Source organism: Geotrypetes seraphini, chromosome 3 (assembly GCF_902459505.1).
Source record: "Geotrypetes seraphini chromosome 3, aGeoSer1.1, whole genome shotgun sequence".
Lineage (NCBI taxonomy): Eukaryota > Metazoa > Chordata > Amphibia > Gymnophiona > Dermophiidae > Geotrypetes > Geotrypetes seraphini.
Window position 1 is genome coordinate 246804187 of NC_047086.1, and position 23403 is coordinate 246827589.

Here is a 23403-nt window from a genome sequence, read left to right on the forward strand (position 1 = left end):
CAAAACTACTTGCCAATGGAAGAGGAATACCTGACTTCAAAGCTGGCTTCACATGGATCTCGAAATTTATGAAAAGGAACGGACTATCGGTTCGAATGAGAACAACTGTTGGCCAGCGACTTCCGGATGACTGGTAGCAAAATTGATCGATTTCCGTGACTTTGTCGCCAAAGAAATATCTGAACTTGTCATCACTGCAAAGGACGTCATCAACATGGATGAAATTCCAATGGTATTTGACATTCCAGCGACAAGAACCGTAGTCTCCACAGGTACTAAATCTGTTGCCATCACAACAACTGGGCATGAAAGAACGTGTTTTACAGTAGTTCTTGGTTGCTCAGCTAGCGGGGTTAAGTTAAAGCCCATGGTCATTTTCAAAAGGGTCACTATGCCCCGTGAAAAACTGCCCACTGCACTGCAACAAGAAGGGATGGATGGACTGCGACGTAATGAGATTGTGGGTAGATAAATGCTTTAGGGAAAGACAGGGTGGATTTTTTTCAAAAAAATCCTTGTTAATTTTTGATGCCATGGCTGCCCAAAAAGAAAAAAATGTTCAGGCCTACATTAATTCTACTGGTGCCCACATCGCTGTGATACCTGGAGGCCTGACGTGTAAGCTGCAGCCACTTGACATTGCAGTGAATCATCCATTCAAGACTTTTGTTAGAAAGGAGTGGGAGGAATGGATGCAGAGCGGCACGCACGAGTACACACCTACAGGGCGGCTGAAGTGGGCAACTTTCACAGAAGTCTGCAAGTGGGTGGCTTCAGCATGGGATAAAATAACACCAGATACTATTCGAAATGGATTTAGAAAAGCAGGCATTGTTTATAAAACCAATGACACTACTACTGGTAATCATGCAGCGGAAGGAGGCAACAACACGGATATCAGCGATGATGATGATGACGACGATGACGATATCACTTCGGAAATAAACGAGGATCGTCTGCAGGCCGAGCTCACTTTATTTAATGACGATGATGACAATTCGGATTTTGATGGATTCAACGATTCAGATGACTGTGATGATGATGACTAAATAAACCAGTAAACTTTGTTTATTTACAACTTTTGCCGTAATTACGGTAACTGTATTTAGATTATTTTGTCCTCGATACTTTGTTTGATCTAGATTACCGGTAAATGTTATAGTTTATAAGAATGAACATGTGATTTCTGTTCTTGTTGCTGAATTCATACTCACTAACTCTAGATTAAAAGTTATACGGTAGTTTATAAGAATGAACAGTTTTTTCTTTTGATGTTTTTGGTTGGAGGGTGTGTGAATGGTGCGTGAGTTCTCCTATGTCTGGTTGAGGTGGATTGAATTATTTACCTGAAGAAATTACGGTAGTTAAACCCCCCCCCCCCCCATTCCACACACATTACGGTAATTCTCTTCCATTTTTGTTCCCATTATAAAAAACACTGATAAAGTTTCCCAGAAAAAAATACATTAAAATAAGAAGTGAAAACAAAGGCCCCTACAGATGAGAACATAAGAATAGCCTAACTGGATCAGACCAATGGTCCATCATGCCCAGTAGCCCATTCTCATGGTAGTCTATCCAGGTCACTAGTACCTGGTCAAAACCCAAAGAATAGCAACATTCCATGCTACCGATCCAGGGCAAGCAGACGCTTCCCCCATGTCTTAATAACAGACTATGGACTTTTCCTCCAGGAATTTGTCCAAACCTTTTTAAAACTAGCAATGCTATTTGCATTTACCATAACTTAGATCTTTCCTTCCAAACAGAGACCTTGCTAGATGTCAAATACAGAAAGAACAAGGTAACTTCACAAGGACTTAGCTGTGCAGGAAATGTGAATCTCCTCATACACCCACCATATAGTGCAAAAATGTGCAGAGGTCTGGTTTTTTCTTTCGATCACTACATAGCCTAATGCCACACAAGCAGCGCTGTTACAAACATATTCTGAAGGTCAATGTTAAGGTTAACAAAGTTTCCTTCCTTGGACCAGAAGGAGATACTGACAAACCACTAGAAGAGATCCCAAAACAACTACTGAGGCACAACACCCAAAGATTCACTCAGTGTGTGAACCAGTTGAGTGGAGTGGACTAACTGGGGGGTGGAAATGGGCCCGGAGTTTGCTCAGCAGAATTTCCCAGACCACCTCTTCCTCTCAACATATTGACACGCTGGTGGGTTTATTTTATAGCTTTTTCACCCCCTTCGGTCTGCCTGTCTCCCTTGAAGTCCTGTCCCCCCTTGAAGTCCTGTCCCCCCTTGAAGGTCTGCCTGTCACCCTTGAAGTCCTGTCCCCCCTTGAAGGTCTGCCTGTCCCCCCTTGAAGTCCTGTCCCCCCTTAAAGGTCTGCCTGTCCCCCTTGAAGTCCTGTCCCCACCCTGAAAGCCTGATGCCCCACCCTGAAGGACCGCTGGCTCCCCCACCCTAAAGGACCGCTCACACCCCCCGACATACGATTCATCCCCCAGCCCCCCCCGCACCGTTTGCGGTGGAGAAGCAGCCTACCGTGGGTTCGTGATGCCATTGAGCCCTGCTGCTTCCTCTGCCGGCGGTCCCGCCCCTTCTCTGAGCCCTGCGCTGCTTCCTCTGCCGCGGTCCCGCCCTTTCTCTGACGTCAGAGAAGGGGCGGGACTGTGGCAGAGGAAGCAGCACAGGGCTCAAAGAAGGGGCGGGACCGCCGGCAGAGGAAGCAGCAGGCTCACTGGCATCGCGAACCCACGGTAGGCTGCTTCTCCACCGCAAACGGTGTGGGGGGGGGGGGGCTGGGGGATGAATCAGACGTCGGGGGGGTGCGAGCGGTCCTTCAGGGTGGGGGTGCGAGCAGTCCTTCATGGTGGGGGGCCAGTGGTCCTTCGGGGTGGGGCATCAGGCTTTCAGGGCTGGGGGATGAATCGGACGTCGGAGGGAGGGGGGACCAGCAATGTAAAAAAAAAAAATTGTAAAACGCTCCTCACGCATATAACGCGCATGGTTATGCTCGGTTTGTAAAATCATGTATAACGCGTGTGTTATATGCGTGAAAATACAGTAACTAGTTGTTCTAAAAGGTTGCCACCAGCTCACTAAAAGTGCTGCAAAATCAACTTGGAAGTATCCACTCAATGTTTATCATCAACATTCAAACATTTGGGCACCCACTTGACCAACAGCTTCTGCAGACCCAGTTGCTCATGGATTATACACCCAACACATTCCCTGAATATTTGTAGTATCTCAGCAATTGTTTTAGCTGATATTCGCTGATCTGCCAAAATCAGGTCATGGATATGGTCAACAATTTCAGGAGTTGACAATGTTTGAGGCCTCCCAGATATTAATGCAACTTTGGTCTTGAAACTCCACGCTGAAAGTCTGTGCACCACTTCTTCATTGTGGAGTATGATGGGCATTTGTCAGTCAATGTTTGCATCATACATTCATGGATTTTCTTTGGAGTTTTCTTCTGCAAGAATAGGATCGTCATGATGGCTCAGAGTTCCACTCTTGAAAATTCCACACTTTTCGTCGACATGGCTCAATCAATGATCTGAAACAATGTTAAAATATAGTATTAAGATTCTGCAAATTGGCACTTTGCAAAAGTGGCAAAATAACACTCAGAATTTAGGAAGTTGATTGGCCTGAGAACTTTTCAGCACCCTTTCATAATTCAATAGTTTTGTCTGCGTTGGAAGAGTTTGGACCAGGTCCAACTGTAGCACATAGTGGACTAGCGCCTAAGGTGACAGTTGTAGGAGGCAGCATTCTGGAACACTTTTACCATCCCCCACCTGGCAACAATTCTGCAAGTTCTATTCTAAATATGCTGATTCCTATTGCAAATTAGACTGTTGCCCACTAAATGTGATGAAAGTCGCCCCGGTCACCTTCAAAACCAAGCTACACAGTTGGCTTTCTTCCCTTCTACAGTCAGGTACTTTTCCAGAGGCCCTAGGCCAGATCCTGATCACTCTGATAGTAAAAAATCCCAAAGAATCAATTAAACTGTCTTCTAATTACAGACCCATTGCAAGCATTCCCTTCTTTGTAAAATTGATGGAAGGCCTAGTCAACCAGGATTTAGTAACCTATCTGGACAAATTCAGTATACTAAATGACAACCAGTCAGGCACAGCACTGAAACTGTTATTGCCTCACTGCTAGATTCCCTCCACAGTTTATTTAGCCAGGGCACAGGTCCTGCAATTTGACCTAAGTAGTGCCTTCGACTTAGTTGATCATGCTATTCTTATGGAATGTTTGGAGTCAATCTCTGGTAATGTATTAAAATGGTTCCAGGGTTTTCTGAGTAAACGATCTTACCAAGTTTACAGCGGACAAACACTCATTCCCTTCAGCTGGGTAAACTCATGCGGAGTCCCCACAGGGCTCAACCTTATCCCCCACACTGTTCAACATTTACCTGGACGCACTATAGAACCTATTGCAAAGTTTAAAAATCAAATTTTACATCTACGCCGAAGACATCACCATTATCTTTCCTCTAACAAACCTAACACCCGAGACGAAGAATCACCTGGCATCCATCTTAAAGCAAATCGAACTATGGATGGCCGATTTCAAATTAAAACTCAATTCAGAAAAAAAACCAAATTCTTCCTGGCGAGCCCCGAACGACAAAATCAAAGATTCATTCAATTTCCTTGAATGGTCTAGTCTTTTCCGATTGCGGATTCCATAAAAATTCTGGGAGTTACTCTGGACCGCTACCTTACCCTTGAAGCGCACACAGACTCGTTGGTCAGAAGAGGCTTCTCAACATTGTGGAAACATTGTGGAAATTGAAAACCATCAGAAAGTACTTCGATACTATCTCACTCCGCTTACTGGTACAATCCTCCATTCTAAGCTCACTCGACTACTGTAACATCATTTATTTGGGGTCTTTCAAATCATTCAAAGACTCTGAATTATCTAAAACTTGGCAATCCGATTGATTTTTGGGTTAAAAAATGGGCACATCTAACTCCCTACTACCATAAGCTCCACTGGCTGCCCCTCGAAGCGAGAGTGGTGTTCAAATTTGCCTGCCTCTGTTTCAATTCCATTCTAGGTTCGGCCCCCTTATACTTGGTTCCCCATCCAGACCCACATGCAGACTACACCTATTTAAGCACCCAACACTAAAGGCCTGCCGTTACAAAAGATACCTGAACAGAGCACTTGCCTTCCAAGCAGGTCAACTGAACGATTAGCTGGGTAACATTATCACGCATTCCTCATCCTATCTAAGTTTCAGAAAACTTGTAAAAACAAACTTGTTTAACCAATTTGTAACCAAGTCCTCTCAAGCCTCTCCTCTCCAACCCTAACCGAGTTGTTCCCAAAATCTCTTGCCTCACTTCCGTACCATGCTCTCCTGTATTTTGATGATCTTACATTGTACCTGTATTCGCTGTTTGTCCAGCTCTTCTTGGTTGTAAACCGCCTCGAACTACCACAGCTTTGGCGGTATATAAGAATAAAATTATTATTATTATTATTATGTGCTGCAACAGAGAAGGAAGAGCCAGAAATGCAATGACAGAACTACAATGTCAGTGAGTGCCTCCCACTACAATCAAAATTCTCCTTGATTGCTGGTTGCTTCTCCATCCCTTCTAATTATTTGCTCCCATGGCAACAGCCAGCCTGACTTGGGCCAAATATGCTCTGCATGGAATCCCTCCTTTGTTTACCTTTAAGCCTTTCCAAGGTAAAGGCAACCAGCCCAACCTGAACCAGCAGCACAACCCTCTTTAAATCCATACCACATTTAAAGGCAATTCTATAGTTACTCATGCCAGTGTAATTACTCATACCATATGCACATACGTGCTGAGATAATCGGCACTTAGGGGTATATGCACACTATTCTATAAATGTATAGGTACATTAGCACATAACTGCAAGGCGGCATATCTCCAAGTTACATGCATAACTTACAGACCATTGATCTGGCATAACTATTCACATCTATTTAGGAATATCAATGCCATCTTACTCTAATACTCTATAATGGCATACATGCCATTATTGAACTTGCACACAGTGCATGGTATCAATACCCCTAATTGGATGCACAAAGTTATAGAATTGTTCCCTTAGTAAGCTAGAAATCCAACCCTTGCATATGGAGTAATTCCTAAAATAATAAATCTCAAATTCAAAGCACAAGAATGAGGGTGATCAATCAAGAAAGGTTTTCTGGTGTGCAAAAATTTCTCTTGCAGAGGATCATATATTAAGCTAAGAATGTGATTAAAGTTTCTAGACTCAAACAAATCAGGAAATAAAATAAATATTTCAAACATGAAGAGTTTGCAGTTCAGTGGTTATTGTATTTTCAACATATGCTTTCTCCTAAAGGATCCATTTAGATGGGAAGTTTTCAAGGTGTAGTAAAAGTCGATAAATCTATCAATTACCACCTCACCTAGAGGATCCTCTCAGACATCAAAGCCCCCCCCCCCACTCTCTAACCTTTCAAACACACCCAGGACTACCATGTCAGTTCCCAGATGTTTACTTGTGTTCAGCAGGAGTGAGAGCCCCAGTTGCTCCTGTCCTTTCTGAAACTGGGTTCAAATGGCCCCGACAACCCTTAGTTGTAGTCTCATGGTATTACTGCTAAGGGCTAAGTTGCCATACAAGGCACAATAGGCCCTTAAATGGCAACTTGTCCATTGGGTAGCAGTTAAGGTGGTCCATAAGAATATGGTAAAAATTCATCAGAGCATGCATCTACAAGTCTGAATATGTTTTACCTCATGCAGATGAAAGATATGGTTAAAATATGAAGTAGTTTGGGACAAATTTAGAGGTTGCTCTTGGCCCTTCAATATCCTCATAATGCAGCTGGCTATTCATAACAATGTGGTAATGTGGTTAGAAACCATTATTTAATATTGATTGGTAAATAGCTACACAGTCAAACCTCGGTTTACGAGTGCACCGGTTTGTGAGTGTTTTGCAAGACGAGCAAAACATTTGCAAAATCGGTGCCTCGGAAACCGAGTTTGACTCGATTTACGAGCGCCACCCCCCGCGATCCGGCATCCCCCCGCTCACGCCATCCCACCCCCTGCGATCCTACATCTCCCCCGAGCACCAAAACGAAATCCCTTACCCCGATTGGGCACCAGCACCAACGCATAGGACATGCCGGTGCCCGAAGATCCTCCCTCTTCTGGGCTGGGCGGTGTGTCGGAGATCCTCCCTCTTACCTGTGCTGGGCTGGACTGAGTCTTGAGCATTTGCGCATGCTCAAGGCCTTCTGGTCTTGCTATCTCCGAGATTCTGAATCTGAGAATCTCAGAGAGAGCGAGACCAGAAGGCCTTAAGCATGCGCAAATGCTCAAGGCCCAGTCCATCCCAGCACAGGCAAGAGGGAGGATCTCTGACGCACCGTCCAGCCCAAAAGAGGGAGGATCTTCGGGCACCGGTACCAGCATGTCCTATGCATTGGTGCTGGTGCCGGTGCCCAATCGGGGTAAGGGATTTCGTTTTGGTGCTCGGGGGGGGATGTAGAATCGCGGGGGAGGGGGGAGGGTGACGTGAGCGGGGGGGATGATGCCGGTTCGCAGGGGGGGATGCCGGATCGTGGTAGGGGGGTATGGAGCAGCATTGGTGAAGACTTGGGTGCCCAGGGGGGGAGGAGGTGGAACGGATCAAAGCGAGTTTCCCTTACTTCCTATGGGGAAACTCGCTTTGATATACAAGCAATTTGGTTTACGAGCATACTTCTGGAACGAATTATGCTCATAAACCAAGGTTCCACTGTACTTTGAAGCTGTTGTTAATGACAGCACTGCTGAAAGTAAGTTTAGTTATAAATAGACAGTTGAAAACTGAGTTGATGTCATATTTTAGGATATAAACTAAGAAGAATATCAAAGACTATAAGCAATATTGAAGTATTGCTGCTAGGGAAGGGCACTGATGAACTGTCCAGTTCACATCTTCCAACCAATGGGGATGTTCTTCTATTGGTGATGTACTTACACAACGACAAAAACACTGCTTTGAAAGAGGCAGCTCATCTGGCCATGTTCAAGGTCTTAGAAATACAGGCCTGAAGAACAGTGCTTTTCCCTTATTGAATCATCAGTAAGACGAGAGTTAGCATGGCTCGCCTGTCAACATAATATGATGGAACTGGTGCTTGGAAGTATCATCACCCAACTGATTGGAGTTAGTGGAAGATCATATGTTGTGGGGTTCAAAAGATTTTAGCAACATTGGCCATACATAGACCAGGTTTGCATGAGGTTGCTGCAGACGATATGTTTGATGCAGATACCTCATTCCTTCAGAAAGAAACTGCAATTTTCTGCAGAACAGCCTTGAATGCATCACATCCAAGGGAAGGCTACAAGGAGCTTCTTGAGCTCCGTTTAATTTTTTTGGGCAGCTACCCAGATGCAGTATCATAAGAACACCACTAGGGATCACTAGTGCCATTTTTAACCCCATGCCAACAAGAGCAGGAAGGACTGGGGATCACTCTTTCCTAATCCCAGTAGACATCAGGCAACTGACAAGTAGATAAGGGGTGGGGGATATTTTTCAGAGGATGGAGGGGATCTTTAATGTGTGGGAGGACTTCTGAGTGATTCAATTGGAGAGGGAGTTCAGGAAGGATAGAGATCTGGATTTGGGAAGCCTTTTGGGTGGGGGAGGGTGCTTAAGTTTGATGGGGTCTTTGGGAGGGCAAAATCATGACTAGGAGGGTTCAGGTCAGGGACAGCTCATATTTTGTTGGTCCATATGAGATGTGCCTGGGAGCATTGGCCATATCTTTGCTGTCCAGTGCACTCAGGACAGTAAAATAACCCTAGTTTCTGGCTGAGATTATTTTTTCTGTGATAATGTGGTTTGCAGTGTTCACCATGAACTGTGTTGTGAATTTACATACTAATGAGCTGCTTTCTATACATTTGTATGTTTTGTATTTCATTATTGTATAACCTATTCATTAGTGTATAACTTATACCGTGTGGTATGGTACTACAACTTGTGTTAGTGTTCTTTAACACAGCTTAATAATTACCTCCCCCTCCCCCACTACTGTTTCTTTTTATATTAAAGTAGATCTTACACTGGTAGGTTACAAAACTGGATCCATACCTCTTTCTGTCTCATCTGTGATAAGGACACCAGTTTGTTCTGTTTGGGGTCTTGATGACATACTCTCCATGTATTTGTTAATAAACTGAAGACGTGCCTGCAAAGCCTAGAAAATAGATTAATAATACATAGTGAAAATGGCATTGCAAAGTTCTGTGACTAGACAGGCCCTGATTCTATAAACGGCTTCTAACTCCTAGGTGCCATTTGGTGTGGTTGACAATCAACCGTTAGGTGTTATTTATAGAATCACATCTAGTGGCGCCTAATTCAACTTATACACCACTAGGAATCATAATGTTAGGTGCCAGTATATTAGGCTGGGATTTTCCTGGTCTAATTTACCAGTGCCTAACGAAACCTAAGGTGCTGTTGCTAGGAGCAAGAGCAAGTAGGGTTCACTCCTGCCCCATCATAATAATATTAATAATAATAACAACTTTATTTTTGTATACCGCAATACCAGAAGCAGTTCAGAGCAGTTTACAGAGGAAGAAACTGTTCACAGATAGCGGTGTTACAGAGAATCCCCACTGAATCACCATGGATATAAGGTAGGCCTGTGGGGAGCCTATCAAGTTTGTGGGGGAGAGTGTTGGGAGAGATTACAGGGGAGGGGGTTATTACTGTTGCAGGTTGATGGGAGGGTACCTGGAAGAGGGGGGATACAAAGGGTGGGAAGGGGATTAGACGGGGTTAAAAAAGTTATGCAGGTCTTAGCTGAATATTACTGGGATCTGTATAAGCACTGGCAGAAAGCAGTGGGTACATTAGCCTCAGATATTCAATACCTGTGACTGTACATCCAATGCTAATTTAGCTGGCCACGGTCAGTATTTAAAAAAAAATGTTGACCTCCAGCAGCTGAATATTATCCCCATTGATTTTAGGACTAAGAAACAGTTTATTCTGATGTCTGAAAAAAATCTTAAACATTCACCTTATCAATTGTTAATGTAAAAATGTACAAACTAACATAGTTGAGAAACTTATAGTATCTGTATCTGACTGTTCGATTATTCCAGAAATGTCTTAACATATTCATCTTAAATGGAGCATCTCCTTCTATGTACGAAATAGCAGTGAAATAGATTCTGCAGCAACACCCAGAACCTCAATTAATTATCTCTTAATACATCTCATCCAGGATTAATGTGACATAATGCCCAGGAGAACCTGCATGAGCTCCAACTTGGCTGCTCTAGAGGGCTTTTTGCTTCAGAACGAACAGGAAATCCCTGGTGCAAGACAAATGAATCAATCAGGCCTGTCATTGACACTGGACCCACTGCAGGGGGAAATACTCAGATCTTGCCTCAATGCTTACTCATAATAGAGGAAAAGAACAGAATAGATAAACACACCATGCTTCATAGAGCTATCACCACCATCTTGGCTCTGTCTCCTGTCTTAGCATCCCATCATTAGCTTGACCAACAGCCCTTCCTGTAAACTCATTCAGGCCCAGATTCTCAAAAGTTTAACGCCGTTGCATGCCTGCATGCATTTTAGAGGCGAATTATCAAAACGGCTTATCTCTGTTTTTAGCAAGGTTTCTCGACACTGACATGCAAATTGTCTCGTCAACATTAAAATGAGAACTCCGGTGGATTCTTAAAATCATCAAGCTATTCTCTAAGATCAGCATTGGCTTTTGGCGAAAAAAATCAGCGACTGGTCCAGGGGTGCCACTACAGTGACAGCAATGTTTAAAACCCCAGCATGGCAGTGTCGGAGACTGCTAGAAAAGCTATTTTGAGAAGCAACCCCCTCCCCCCTAAGCAGTGGGAGAGATGCCCATTCTCTCCTGCTGCCACACAACACCAGCAGCAGGGAGGCCTTATACACAATGGGCAAATCAGAGCCCCAGGCCCATTTTGGAAGAGGCTGGCCAAAGTAGGCATCCCTCTGGTCAGCCATCTAATTAAAAGGTATGGGGGAGATGGGTCAGAGGCAGGGAGGGGTGTTGTAATGCAGTGGGAGAGAACGGTCTCTTGCCTGTTGAAGGGGGGATGTTGTGATGCAGTGGGAGAGTCTCTCCCACTCTGAGGGGGTGGTTTTGCTTGGCAGTAGGAGAGAGTGGGCATCTCTCCCACTGCAGGGGAGGGGGGTTGTGTTGGTTGGCAGCAGGAGAGATGCTGTGTTTTTATTTTTGTTTTTTTTCTGCACGTGCCCATCGCTATCATCAGCATTGGGCACATGCAAATTTGGCGAGTCTTCGCTACTCTCCGCCAACCTCCTTTACATAAGCATTTTTGGGAGAATGATTTGCTTTTTAAAATTCACTACCAGAACGGCTGCGATAGCAGCCCTTCGTTTTAAACACATTTTTTAAAGAATCTAGGACTCATTTTAATTTATAAACCACCTAGTGGTAAGTACATAGAAACATAACGGCAGATAAAGGCCAAATGGCCCATCTAGTCTGCCCATAGTGTGATTGGTAGTATATCAAGAAATGATAAATATGAATGAATATCTTAAGGAATGAACCCCTGTGAGACATATGAATTGAGATACAACAGCTGTTTCTGTGGTCTTTCTTCAGGCTTCAATATTTAAGGCTTTGCTAATAGTAAAATTGGCATTACAATTAAGAGTGAGATTCATTATTTAAAATAATTTCTATCTAAAAATAGGTAGTTTTCTAGCTCAATCTCTCTAGGCAGACTAACCCAGACCAGGCAGACTAACCATTTTCTTAGACCTTTTTCCTACTTGTCACATATGGGGTTTGTATGATTATATTATTAATACTTTTCCCCTATATGAGTTCTTGTGCCCTATAATTTGCACATTGTCCTTATTAGCAGAGCGAAGAACAGCTTTTGGAGGAAATATTCAGAATTACACCTCTTTCCCCATTTTTTAAAACTTTGACCTTGTTTTAGTTAAGGGTAGGGATTACATGGAACAGTACTGGGGCCAGATAATTTGTCAAAGCTAGGTATAGAAAGGAGTAAGCCAAAAATATATTTCCACATGTGGAGGGAAATTCTGTGACCTTGGTGTTCTCATTTACATGTTACATGCATAAATATTTAGAATACTGTAATAACATTAACGGTAATATTATTCTCAAAGTGTCATTAGGCCTTTCAGCAGCTTTTGATCTCGTTGTTCACTCTAGGCTCTCTCAATTGGGTATTTCTGGGGTAGTTCACAGCTGGTTTTCTTCCTTCTTAACAGATTGGACTTTTTCAGTTTCTTTGGGTTCCAAAATGATTTCTTCCCACACTCTCAAATATTTCTTTCTACGCTCTCAAATACAGAGTGCCACAGGGCTCTATTTTGTCTCTTATTATTTAATGTAATCTTTTAGAACTCTTAGGGTTTGTAGTGAACTACCAGAAGTCACATCTCCAACCCATGCAGACCTTGGAGTTCATCAGATCTCTTCTCTATACTACTTAAGACTAAGCTTTTCTACTCCAGCAAAGGGATGACAACCTTATTCACCTATGCCAGAAAGACTCCACTCTATCATGCATTTCTGCACACCAAATGCTATGTCTTCTGAGTCACATGACTTCAATGGTGCACGTCACTCCATTTGCACACCTACATCTCAGAGTTCCACAATGGACTCCTTCCACCCATTGGTCTCAGGCCATTGGATCTCTAGCTGCCCAGACACAAGTGACTTTAGTATTGTCACTCCCTCCAATGGTGGATGATTCTGCCCAACCTCTCTAGGGGCCTCCTCTATCAGTCTTGTCCCCATCTGAAGTTACTCGTGAGAAATGCTTCCATGATAGGCTGGGAGCCCATTTTGATGGTCTCCAGACTCAGTGAGTCTGGAACACTCACGAACAAACTCTCCAAATATACCTATTGGAACTTCAAGCAATTCACAACACCCTCCAAACCCTTCAATATCACTTGCAGAATCAGGTAGTCCTCATTTGGACAAACAATCAGGTTGCAATGTTCTACATGAACAAACAAAAAGGCATGGGCTCACGCCCTCTTTGTCAAGAAGTGATATAAATATGGAATTGGGCAATTGCAAACAATATCTTTCTCAAAGCAGTTTATCTTCCAGGGAAGCAGAACATCTTAGCAGATAAACTCAGCAGACTTCTTCATCCTCTTGAGTGTTCTCTCATCACATCCGTTATATGTCAAATTTTTGCAGATTGGGGAACCTCTAAAATAGATCAGTTTGCTTTCCCCCCACAACCATAAGCTTCCACTCTTCTGCTCCAGGCTCTATACTCCCCTTTGCCTGGAGTCAAATGCTTTACTGCTGGACTGGACAGACAAGTTTCTGACAAAAGGAAGTGGAGGGAATACATGCTTTACTTAAACTTCACCAGAAAAAAGGCACCACAATTCTCATCGAGCTTTGTTGGCCTCATCAGCCATGGTTCCCTCCCCTCCTAAAGAGCAGACTTTAGTTGTTTCCAATACTACGCACAGAGAATGAAGGCTATCTCCTTCATCCCAATCTACGCTCATTAGCACTCACAATGTGGTATCTTTCTTCCACCGAGTAGATGCTTTCACTCGCTCTGCACCCGTTTCAGTTATTATTAAAACTTCCAGAAAACCTTCTACATAATGATGCTATCAGTTCACAAGGACTTGCTTCTCTGTCTGGTGTGATCTTCACTCACTAGATCCAGTATCATGTCCCCTGCCTTCAGTACTGGATTACCTGCTTCACCTTTCCAATTCTGGGTTTAAAATTTTCTCAGTGTGTGTTCACCTCAGCACTATCAGCATCTTTCATCTCCATTGAAACCATTATCTGTGCACCCTTTGGTTTCCAGATTCATGAAAGGCCTGTACCATACTAAGATTCCGCTCAAGCCTCCAGCTATCACCTGGGACCTCAATGTAGTTTTTTTCCATTCTGATGAAGTCTCCTTTAGAACCACTTATAGCTTCTTCCCTCAAACATTTTACGAGGTCTGTTCAAAAGGTTTCAGGACAGTTTGAATTGCATGCCATTGGGAAGTTATTTTAAGATGAGCTAGGCAGCGTTGAGTAGCTTGAAACCTTATGAGTAGCTTCCTTTTTTTCCATTTGTTGATATCTGTTTTCATCTTTGAACTATAGTGGTTTTTGTGAAAGTGTGTTTTCATGATCGTCTATTTTCCATCATGTGCAACTTCAATGAGCAGCGCAACAGCGTGAAGTTCTGTTTCAAATTGGGTAAGACTGCTACAGAAACTTATGAAAATGTTGAAAGTGGCTTATGGGGAACATGGCGTAAGTCATGGAAGGTGTTTTGAATGTGTCAAAATTTGTGAATTTTGCACAAAAACGCAATGACAGTTCCTCCCCAGCCACCTTACTCTTCTGACTTGGCCCCTGCTGACTTCTTGTTTCCAAAACGTAAATCCACGCGGAAAGGAAAGTGATTCAACACAATTGAAGATATAAAGTAAAATTCAATGCAACTTTTGGCGATCCCTAAAGATGCATTTAAGGATTGTTTCCAGAAGTGTAAACAACATTGGGAAAAGTGTATACATAGGAAAGGGGAGTACTTTGAAGGGGACCCAGTGGATTAAGTTGTAAGATTGTTTAATACATTTTTTATAAAATCAGTCCTGGAACTTTTTGAACAGACCTCGTACGTGTAACGTGATCTTCCTAATCGCCCTCACGTCTGCATAAAAAGTCAGTGAACTTCAAGCACTTGTCATGGATTCACTTTATGCAAGATTATGCACTTGGATTCACTTTATGCATAATAGGATTGTACTCTGCACTCCTCTGAAATCCCTCCTGAAAGTCATCTCTAAATTTCATCTCAACCAGTCTATTGTTCTACCTGTCTTCTTCCCATGACCTCACACTCATCCTGGTGAGGCAGCACTTTACACACTGGACTGTAAACTTGTACTGGCTTACTGCTTAGTTTGCTCCAAGCTGCCCAGAACTACTGCTCAAATGTTTGTCTGGTACTCCTGTCACCAAGAGAACCATCTCAACTTGGCTAATGGACTGTATCTCCGTCGCATATGCTCAGGCTGGACTGACACATTAAGATCACGTCACTGCTCATAAGATCCAATCCATGACGACTTCAATAGCCCATCTTTGTTCTACACCTATTGAGGACACTTGAAAAGAAGCTACATGGTCCTTAATCCATACCTTCACTTCCCATTACAGTCTAGAGAATTTTTCTAGAAGGAATAGTCAATTTGGGCAAGAAGTTCTACAAAATTTATTTTCTACTTAGCTGAAATATTTGACAATGCATGTACATCAAATTTTAATAAAAACTTAATGACAACTTCCCTCCACCCCTTTGGATTTTGTCAAGCTCATGGTTAAGTACAACCCTCTTCCTAGAGGCAATACCCTTGCAGCTACGGTGTCCCATATGTGAGAATATACTGCCTGCTTGTCATCAGAGAAAGCAAAGTTACTCACCTGTAGAGCAGGTGTTATCAGAGAACAGTAGACAGATATTCTCACAACCCTTCCACCTTCCCTAGTTGAACTGCAGGTCCTGCGAATCAATGTCAAGCGGGAAGGCACCAGCATGCATGCGTTATGGGCAGTCCTAAAATTTAAAGTAACGTTATACTTTTGATCATCTGTGCCGTGAAAGATGTCACCCACATGTGAGAATATCTGTCCTTGGAGGACATCTGCTACAGGTGAGTACCTTTGCTTTTTCACTATCCTTTCAAGTAGAGAGAATGGAAGGGTATTAATCACCCCTATGTGAACTCTTAGCTTTGTGGACCCTTCGATTTCCTCCTATATCTCTATAACTCCTCCTCCATCTGAGAATTTGAATAATTAAACAGAACAATTATAATCACCCCAACAACATTTCTCTCATAATGAACAAAACACCTTGGTGAAAACAAAAGAGTGAAAAGGTAGCTGATTATTGGGTAGCCAAATTTAGAGTGGCATGAAGACACCAAGGTACCAAAAGTAGGACAGAGCACAATAAACTGTCAGTGGCATGAATAACCCAAGATACTAGCACTAAAGGAGGAAAACATTTTTCTTTTTGCTCTTGTATAGTTTATCTTTTTTCATTTTGGGGAAATACAGACACTGATATAGCATCTGATCACAACAGACAGCAGCAGCAGCAGCAGCAAGAGAGTAACTAGTAATAATGCAAGGGGGCACTGAATCAAGAGTATGCAGGCATTGGCATTGGTACAGTGGCAGCAACTAGAGTGGCACTAGCAACAATGCAGGAGGGCACGGAATCAAAAGTACAGGCCCAACAGCAACAGGCACTATAGAAGGGTAAGAAAAGAGGAGGTTTTTCTTTCTTTGTTTTTGTATGTGAGGCTAACAGAGCTCAATAGAAAAAGGAGACCAGACAGCTGCGATTAGAGTGGTAACTGAGAAAACCACAGCAAGGGAATGGGGTCAAAGGGTGTGGGAAGGCATGCATGATTTAGTACAGCTATGCACTAAGTCCTTTCCCTTTTATACTGACATTGAGGGAAACCAAGCAGGAGGATATTTGTCTTTATGAGTATTATATATTCTACCAGATCTAGTGCTAACCATGAATGATGTGGACTCAATAAATCTCTGAGGAACATCTATTCATTAGACACACTGGTGGGTGGGCAGGAAAGAAATTTCTGACCTAATAGGGTTACCAGATTTTACTTAAGTACAATCTGGACCCATAGACCCTGCCCAGTTCTACCCATTCCTGCCCCATTATGCGCGCACCACACCCCTAGCCCTGTCCCCTCAGATTGCTCGTTGGTCAGGAGGGCATCCGTGCATGCACTGCACTGATGTACACCGCACTGATGTTATAAACAAAGAACAGTATATACTGTAAATATAAATATTGCACTAAAACAGCACTTTATATCTTCTTTTTTGGCCATTAAACATTTACTATCTTCATAATGAAAGACACCACCAATATAGTATCGTCCCACACAAACACCCACCACTATAACCTTGATCCTCAGCAACACCTCTCTGTGTTCAAATCATTTCATTACACAGAGCTTTACGTGTTAAATAGTCACTGGATCTGGTGAAGATCCGGTGTCGATTTAACACATAAAGCTCTGTGTAATGAAATGATTTGAACACAGAGAGGTGTTGTTGAGGATCAAGGTTATAGTGGTGGGTGCTTGGGTGGGAGGATACTATAATGGTGGTGTCTTTCACTATGAGGATTATAAATACAAATAAACATAAAATGAAATGGAAGCCAATATACGATCTTTAGGAAAGGTGTCACAGGATCGAATTTTGATTTCCCAAAAATCATCCTTGCAGTTGTATTTTGAATTAACTGCAACCTTTTCTCATTTCCTTTACTTAAACCAATACAGATGGAATTGTAATAGTCTAATTGGGATAAAATGATTGATTGGATCAGAACTACAAAGTAGTGTTTGTAAAATAGAGGACAAACACTTTTTAATTTATGTAAACTCAAAAAGCATTTCTTAATAAGATGATTTACCTGATGATTGAACGAAAGAGAGGAATCTAAAAAGTTTCCCCAAGACTCTAGAAGAGAACTCTATTGGTAAAACTTCTCCAGTATGTTTGTGGGTGATTATGATCATGCTCATGGATGATCACCCAGTAGCAGGCATGGGGATGAACAATCATGCTCATGAATGGTTACCCCGATGACTAGTACAGGACAAACTTCATCCTAAAAAGCAAATTTTAGGATTTTTGAAGTAGCTTTTAAAGAAAAAGGTGTTAGCAAAATTGCACCCTCATCACTCATTCAAACCTCAGGTTCAAAAAAGCTTACATGAATGCATGAAGGGAAAATATCCATACCTCTGAGGGTCGGCCAAACTACATCCAGAACATCATGTTTGAAAATGTGCATGCTGTAGTTATACATGCCACACAACAAAAGCCCCACAGTTCCACAGCATCATTCCCTTGAACCACGATACTCACCATGGAGCACTCTTATTTTCTATTCTTCATTTACATTAGAGTTAGGGCTCCTTTTACGAAGATGCTCTAGGGCCTTAATGCACGGAATAGCGCGCGCTAAATTGCCGTGTGCGCTAGCCGCTACCACCTCCTTTTGAGCAGGTGGTAGATTTTTGGCTAGCGTGCACTAATCCAGTGCGTAAGATAAAACTGCTAGCGCACCTTCGTAAAAGGAGCCCTTAGTCTCATATACAGATACATTTATTTTACATCCTTAGGACCCCTGAGGAAGGCTTGTGAAGCTGAAATACAGGCTGTATCGGGTCCGCTGCTATTTATTGTGTCAGCTGCTACCTACTGTGGATGAACTTGCTTTTTATGATTTCCAATAAACTTTACATCAAGGGCATTGTGTTCCACAGTCTCTAAAATCAGCACACTGGGCCATTTGCAAATGCCACATAAGACTTCTTAAATGACCTCCTAAAGTTTCTAGTTACCTTTATAGATCGCCCTGGTTCTGTGGACTCCCACGCTTGTTTCATGGCTTTAATATCATCTGCTCTCTCTGTGTCTTTCTTTAATTCCAATGCATCTGCTTCACTCTGCTCTGTGACTACGCGCAATATCCAGTGTGGTTTGGTTGTATCCAGTGTGGGTGGTTGGTAGACCTACAAAGGAGCATTTCAAGAAGCTTAGAACAATAAGTATCCAACTTCCAAATCCCTTTTAGGGCATTATAAATCTGCCTGTAAAATTACAGGCTAATGTACAAAGGTGTATCTTTTTTGTTTACAAGTGAAGCTTCTTGCCCAAAAATATTCAAATATGCCTTGAAATATGCTAAAAAGTCATCAGTTTGGGATTTTCAAGCAAAGCTCCTGTTTGCAATGCAGTACAGTGTTTGCATTGCACTTATATCACTATGCACAAAAATTCAAGTTCATAAATAATGACTGGTTAAGACATAAACCCATGCAATTAAAAACAGGGTTTTAATTATTAACTACAACCGACACATACGAACATGACGTACCAATACATAAGGGAAGTAGGGAGAACTACAGTAAGCATTCGGGACCCCTGAAGAAGAACTGTTTTTTCGAAACACAGACCATGTCGGGTCTGATCCACATGAATATAAGGACCAGCTTTTGGATATAGATATTGCAGCTTATGTATTCATTTTATATATGTGATATATGTTTTTATGATTTCTGTTGATTTTATTGAATAAATTCCTGCATCCCATACATTCCCCTACAGTTTTGTTTTGGTTTTTTGCTTTACATTTATTATAAGCAGGTACTTTCTCTGTCTGTAGTAAGTTCACAATCTAAGTGTTATGCCTGGGACAATAAAGGGTTAAGTGACTTGCCCAAGGAGCTGCAGTTGGAATCAAACCCAGTTCCTCAAGTTCCCAGCTCACTGTACTAACCAGAGACCTCAGATACTGCCTCAAGTTAAAAAAAAGCACAGATGATGGCCGGTGGCGCTTAAAACAATGGGAAATATTTCTGTATCCTTCTGCCACATTTTCTTAAGACTTAAGGGAACTGGGCTGCCCAACCAAACGTATGCCAAAGACAGTGGCGTACCTAGCATATGTGACACCCGGGGCCCATCAGTTTTTGCCCCCCCCATCTGTATGAAAAACATGATTTTTAGTAACAAGCAACACATCACACATGAGTACCTAAGAAAAGGCAGCATCTTACATACTGCAGTAAGCAGTATAACAGCAATACACCCATTGTAAAACTAAACAAGCCAGGCTAATACAGATCAATTCTACACCGTCAATCCTAACAGAAAACCATGTCTTTCGAACACACAGAACACAGAAAACACCTTCACCTGGTATGGAATATGTCATCACAAACTAACCCCTCCCCCTTTCACAAAACTGTAGTGTGGATTTTAGCCATGGTAGTAACAGCTCTGATGCTCATGGAATTCTGAGCATCAGAGCTGCTACCACCATGGCTGGCACTAAAAAACGCTCCACAGTTTTGTAAAAGGGGGGGGGGGTAAAATAAAAATACATAGACAAAGGTTAAATTGAACCAGCAAGAAGCTGGACTCTGCATACAATGCAACACCACAGAAACAGTGACACATGTCTCCTAAAGCAATAAATAAATAGAAAATTTTTGTTCTACCTTTGTCTCCTCTGGTTTCTGCTTTCCTCATCTTCTTGTTACTCTCTTCCTTCCATCCACTGTCTGCCATCTCTCTGCCCCTATATGGCATCTTCTCTCCTTCTATGCCCCTTCCAGAAACTGTATGCCTCCCCCTTCCATCTCTCCTTTCACCCCCATTGGTCTGGCATCTCTCTCCTCTCCTTCCCTCTCCCACACCTCTCTTCTGCAATCTCTTTCTTCCCTCATTTTCCTTTTCAATTTATTTTCTGCATCCATCTAGATTACGTTCTTACTACCCTCTCATCAATTTCCTTTTTTACTGTCTACTTACAGCTCACCACCTCTTTCCCTCATCCCCTCCAGTATTTCCCTAACTTAATCTTTTTCCCCCATCATGTGCCCTCCTTTTATTTATCCCCTCCTTCCATCATGTGCCCTCTTTCTCTACCCCTTCCATCTAGTACCTTCTCCTCTCTCTGTCCACTTCCATCGTCTGCTCCCCTCTTTCTCTCCTCCCATTTCCTTCCTGCATTTGCTCCCTTATCTCTCCCATCTGCACTTCCATCCAGCATAGGCTCCCCCTCTACCCACCACACTACCATCCAATGTCTGCCCTTTCTCTCTTCATCCACCCCTCTTCAATCAGCATCTGCCCCCTTTCTTTTCCTCCGATCCAATTCCATCCAGTATCCTTCCCCCTTATATCTCTCTCCCCTTTCCCTGTACATCAATTCCATCAGCACCACCCTTCCATACCACCCTGCCCCCTTTCTTTCCCTGCAGCACTCTTTCATTCCAGCAGTCCTGCTCCTTTCTTGCGATGACTGCAGCTGCTGGCTGCCGGTACACCCCACTCCGACGTACTAGCTCTGGAGCAGAGTCGGGAACCACGTGCTGGAAGGTCCCGCGATGACTCCAGGCTTTGCTCTGGAAGAAGTAAGTTACGTCGGAGGGGGTTGACCTGGCAGACGCAGGGAGTTGCGGCAAGGACCCGCGATGACAGCTTCTGCCGGGTCCACCCCTCCATCATAACTTACTTCATCCGGAGCAAAGACGGCAGACGAGTCATCGGGGGACCTTCCTGCACCTCAGCGCAGCTGCCGACTCTGCTCTAGAGCAGTGTTTTTCAACCTTTTTACACCTCTGGACCGGCAGAAATAAAAGAATTATTTTGTGGACCAGCAAACTACTAAGACTGAAATTTAAAAAACACATTTCCGCCCTGTCTCCGCAAGCTCAGTTCCCGCAAACCATCTGATCCCATCCGCACAAATCTCAGTTATGATTTTATATTGAACATATTTTATTAAAGTATAAAAAAAACAATATTCTGTACAATTGTCATTTTATAAATATAAATATACAGAGCAAGGACCAACAAAACCCCTGTCTCCCCTCCCCTTCACATATATCCCCTCTACTATCAAGAAAACTGAACAAGCCAAATTATTATAGATGAAATATCATGCTAACAGAATACTGCAGTCACACATGACAGGAATAGTGTTAGGGGAGTGCAACTAGGGCAACTGCTCCCTGGTCCGAGAGAGCCCTAAGCCAGCTAGAAGCTAAAGAAGCACTGCCTGGGCTTTGCAGTCCCCAGTTATGTCTCTAGCAGGATATATATTTCAAATATGATATATTCTAATGACAAAATAGAAATAAAATGATTTTTTTCTACTTTTTGTTGTCTCTGGTTTCTGCTTTTATCTTCTTTTCACTCTTTTCCTTCCAGCGTCTACCCTGTCTCTTCAATCCAGCATCTGCCCATTCCATCCACTGTCTGCCCCTTCCAGAAACTGTCTGTCTCCCCCTGCTATCTTTCCTCTAGACCCCCCCTTTTGGTCTGGCATCCATCATCTTCCCTCTGTTCCCTCATGGTCTGGCATCTTTCTTCTTTCATTTCTCTTTCCCTCCCCCCTGTGGTTTTTAGTATCTCTCTCTTCTCATTTCCTCCGCTCAGATCTGATATCTCTGTCTCCTTCCCCATTCTCTGGCATCTCTCTCTCTTCCCTTTCCTTCTCTGGTCTTCCTTCTTTATTTTCTGCCTCCGTCTAAATTAAATTATTTCTTACTATGCTGTCCTCAGTTTCCCTCTTTTCACTATATCTACCCACAGCATGCCACCTCTTTCCTTCACCCCTCCACTATCTCACTAACTCTATCTTCTTCCCTCATCCAGCATATGTCCTTTTTTTTTATCCCTCCTTCCATCCAGTATGTGTTCTCTTTCTCCACTTCCATTCAGCATTTGCTCTCCCTTCTCCCCACTTCCATCATCTGCCCTCTTCTCTCTCCCCACTTCCATCATCTACTCCTTCTCTCAATCTCTCCATCCACCACAGGCCCATCTTTCTTCCTTCCTCACCTTTCCGATTTTGGCAACAAGATCAGCAACGGCCCCCCCCCCCACACGATGACACTTAAGATCGGCAACGGGCCTCCTTCTACCCCTGGCATCAACAGAACTTCAGATCGGCAACGCTGTGCTCAGTCAAAAGCGGAAACGGGAAGCTGAATCAGAGGGAAGCTTTTGACGTGAGCACTAGAGAATGACACGGGGAAAAAAATCTGTCCCCGTCACTTCACTGTCCCCTTCACCACCCCGTCACCGCCATTCCCTTCACCACCCCCGCAGCATCCATACAAGCCTCTGTACTGCAATATTTAGCTTATTCCTTCCTTATAAATCAAAGTTCTGGATGCTGAACTGGAGAAAGAGATGTTCAGCTGGCAGGGCTTTGTTTATAAATTTTTATCAATACAACTAATATACTACTTTATCCTGAAGTAAAAAAAAAAGAAAAAGAAATATAATTTTTTTTCTACCTTTGTTGTCTGGTTTCTGCTTTCCTCATCTTCTCATTCAATTCCTTTCATCCACTGTCTCTCTTCTCTCTGCATCTTCCATTTGCTCTGTTACTGTGCCTCTCCCTTTCTCCCCCCTTCCAAATTGGTCTGGCACCCATCTTCTTCCCTCCTCTCCCCCCTATAGTCTGGCATCTCTGTCTTCTTCTCTTCCAGCATCTTCTCCCCACTCTCTGTTCCCCATTTTTCTTCAGCATCTTCTCCCCACTCTGTCATCCCCATTTCCCTTCAGTGTCTTCTCCCCACTCTGTCTTCCCCATTTCCCTTCAGTGTCTTCTCCCCACTCTCTCTTCCTCATTTCCCTTCAGCGTCCTTCTCCTCGTCTGTCTTCCCCATGTGCTTTCAGTGTCCTTCTCCCTCCTTCAGCGTCTTTTCCTTTCCACCCCACCTTTCCTCCTTTTCTCCC

At 43.1% G+C, this 23403-nt stretch overlaps 1 protein-coding gene across 4 annotated transcripts in view; it reads right to left on the reverse strand.

Annotated features, from left to right (window-relative positions):
• Positions 1–23403, reverse strand: part of ADGB (androglobin) — a 633675-nt gene that overhangs the window by 20053 nt on the left and 590219 nt on the right. For all 4 annotated transcript variants that reach the window (XM_033939743.1, XM_033939744.1, XM_033939742.1 and 1 more), the window contains 2 exons: positions 18486–18656; positions 9115–9220 (listed from right to left, as the gene is read on the reverse strand). In XM_033939743.1, the coding sequence (XP_033795634.1) occupies positions 9115–9220; positions 18486–18656 (277 nt within the window). The remainder of the gene's footprint in view (positions 1–9114; positions 9221–18485; positions 18657–23403) is intronic.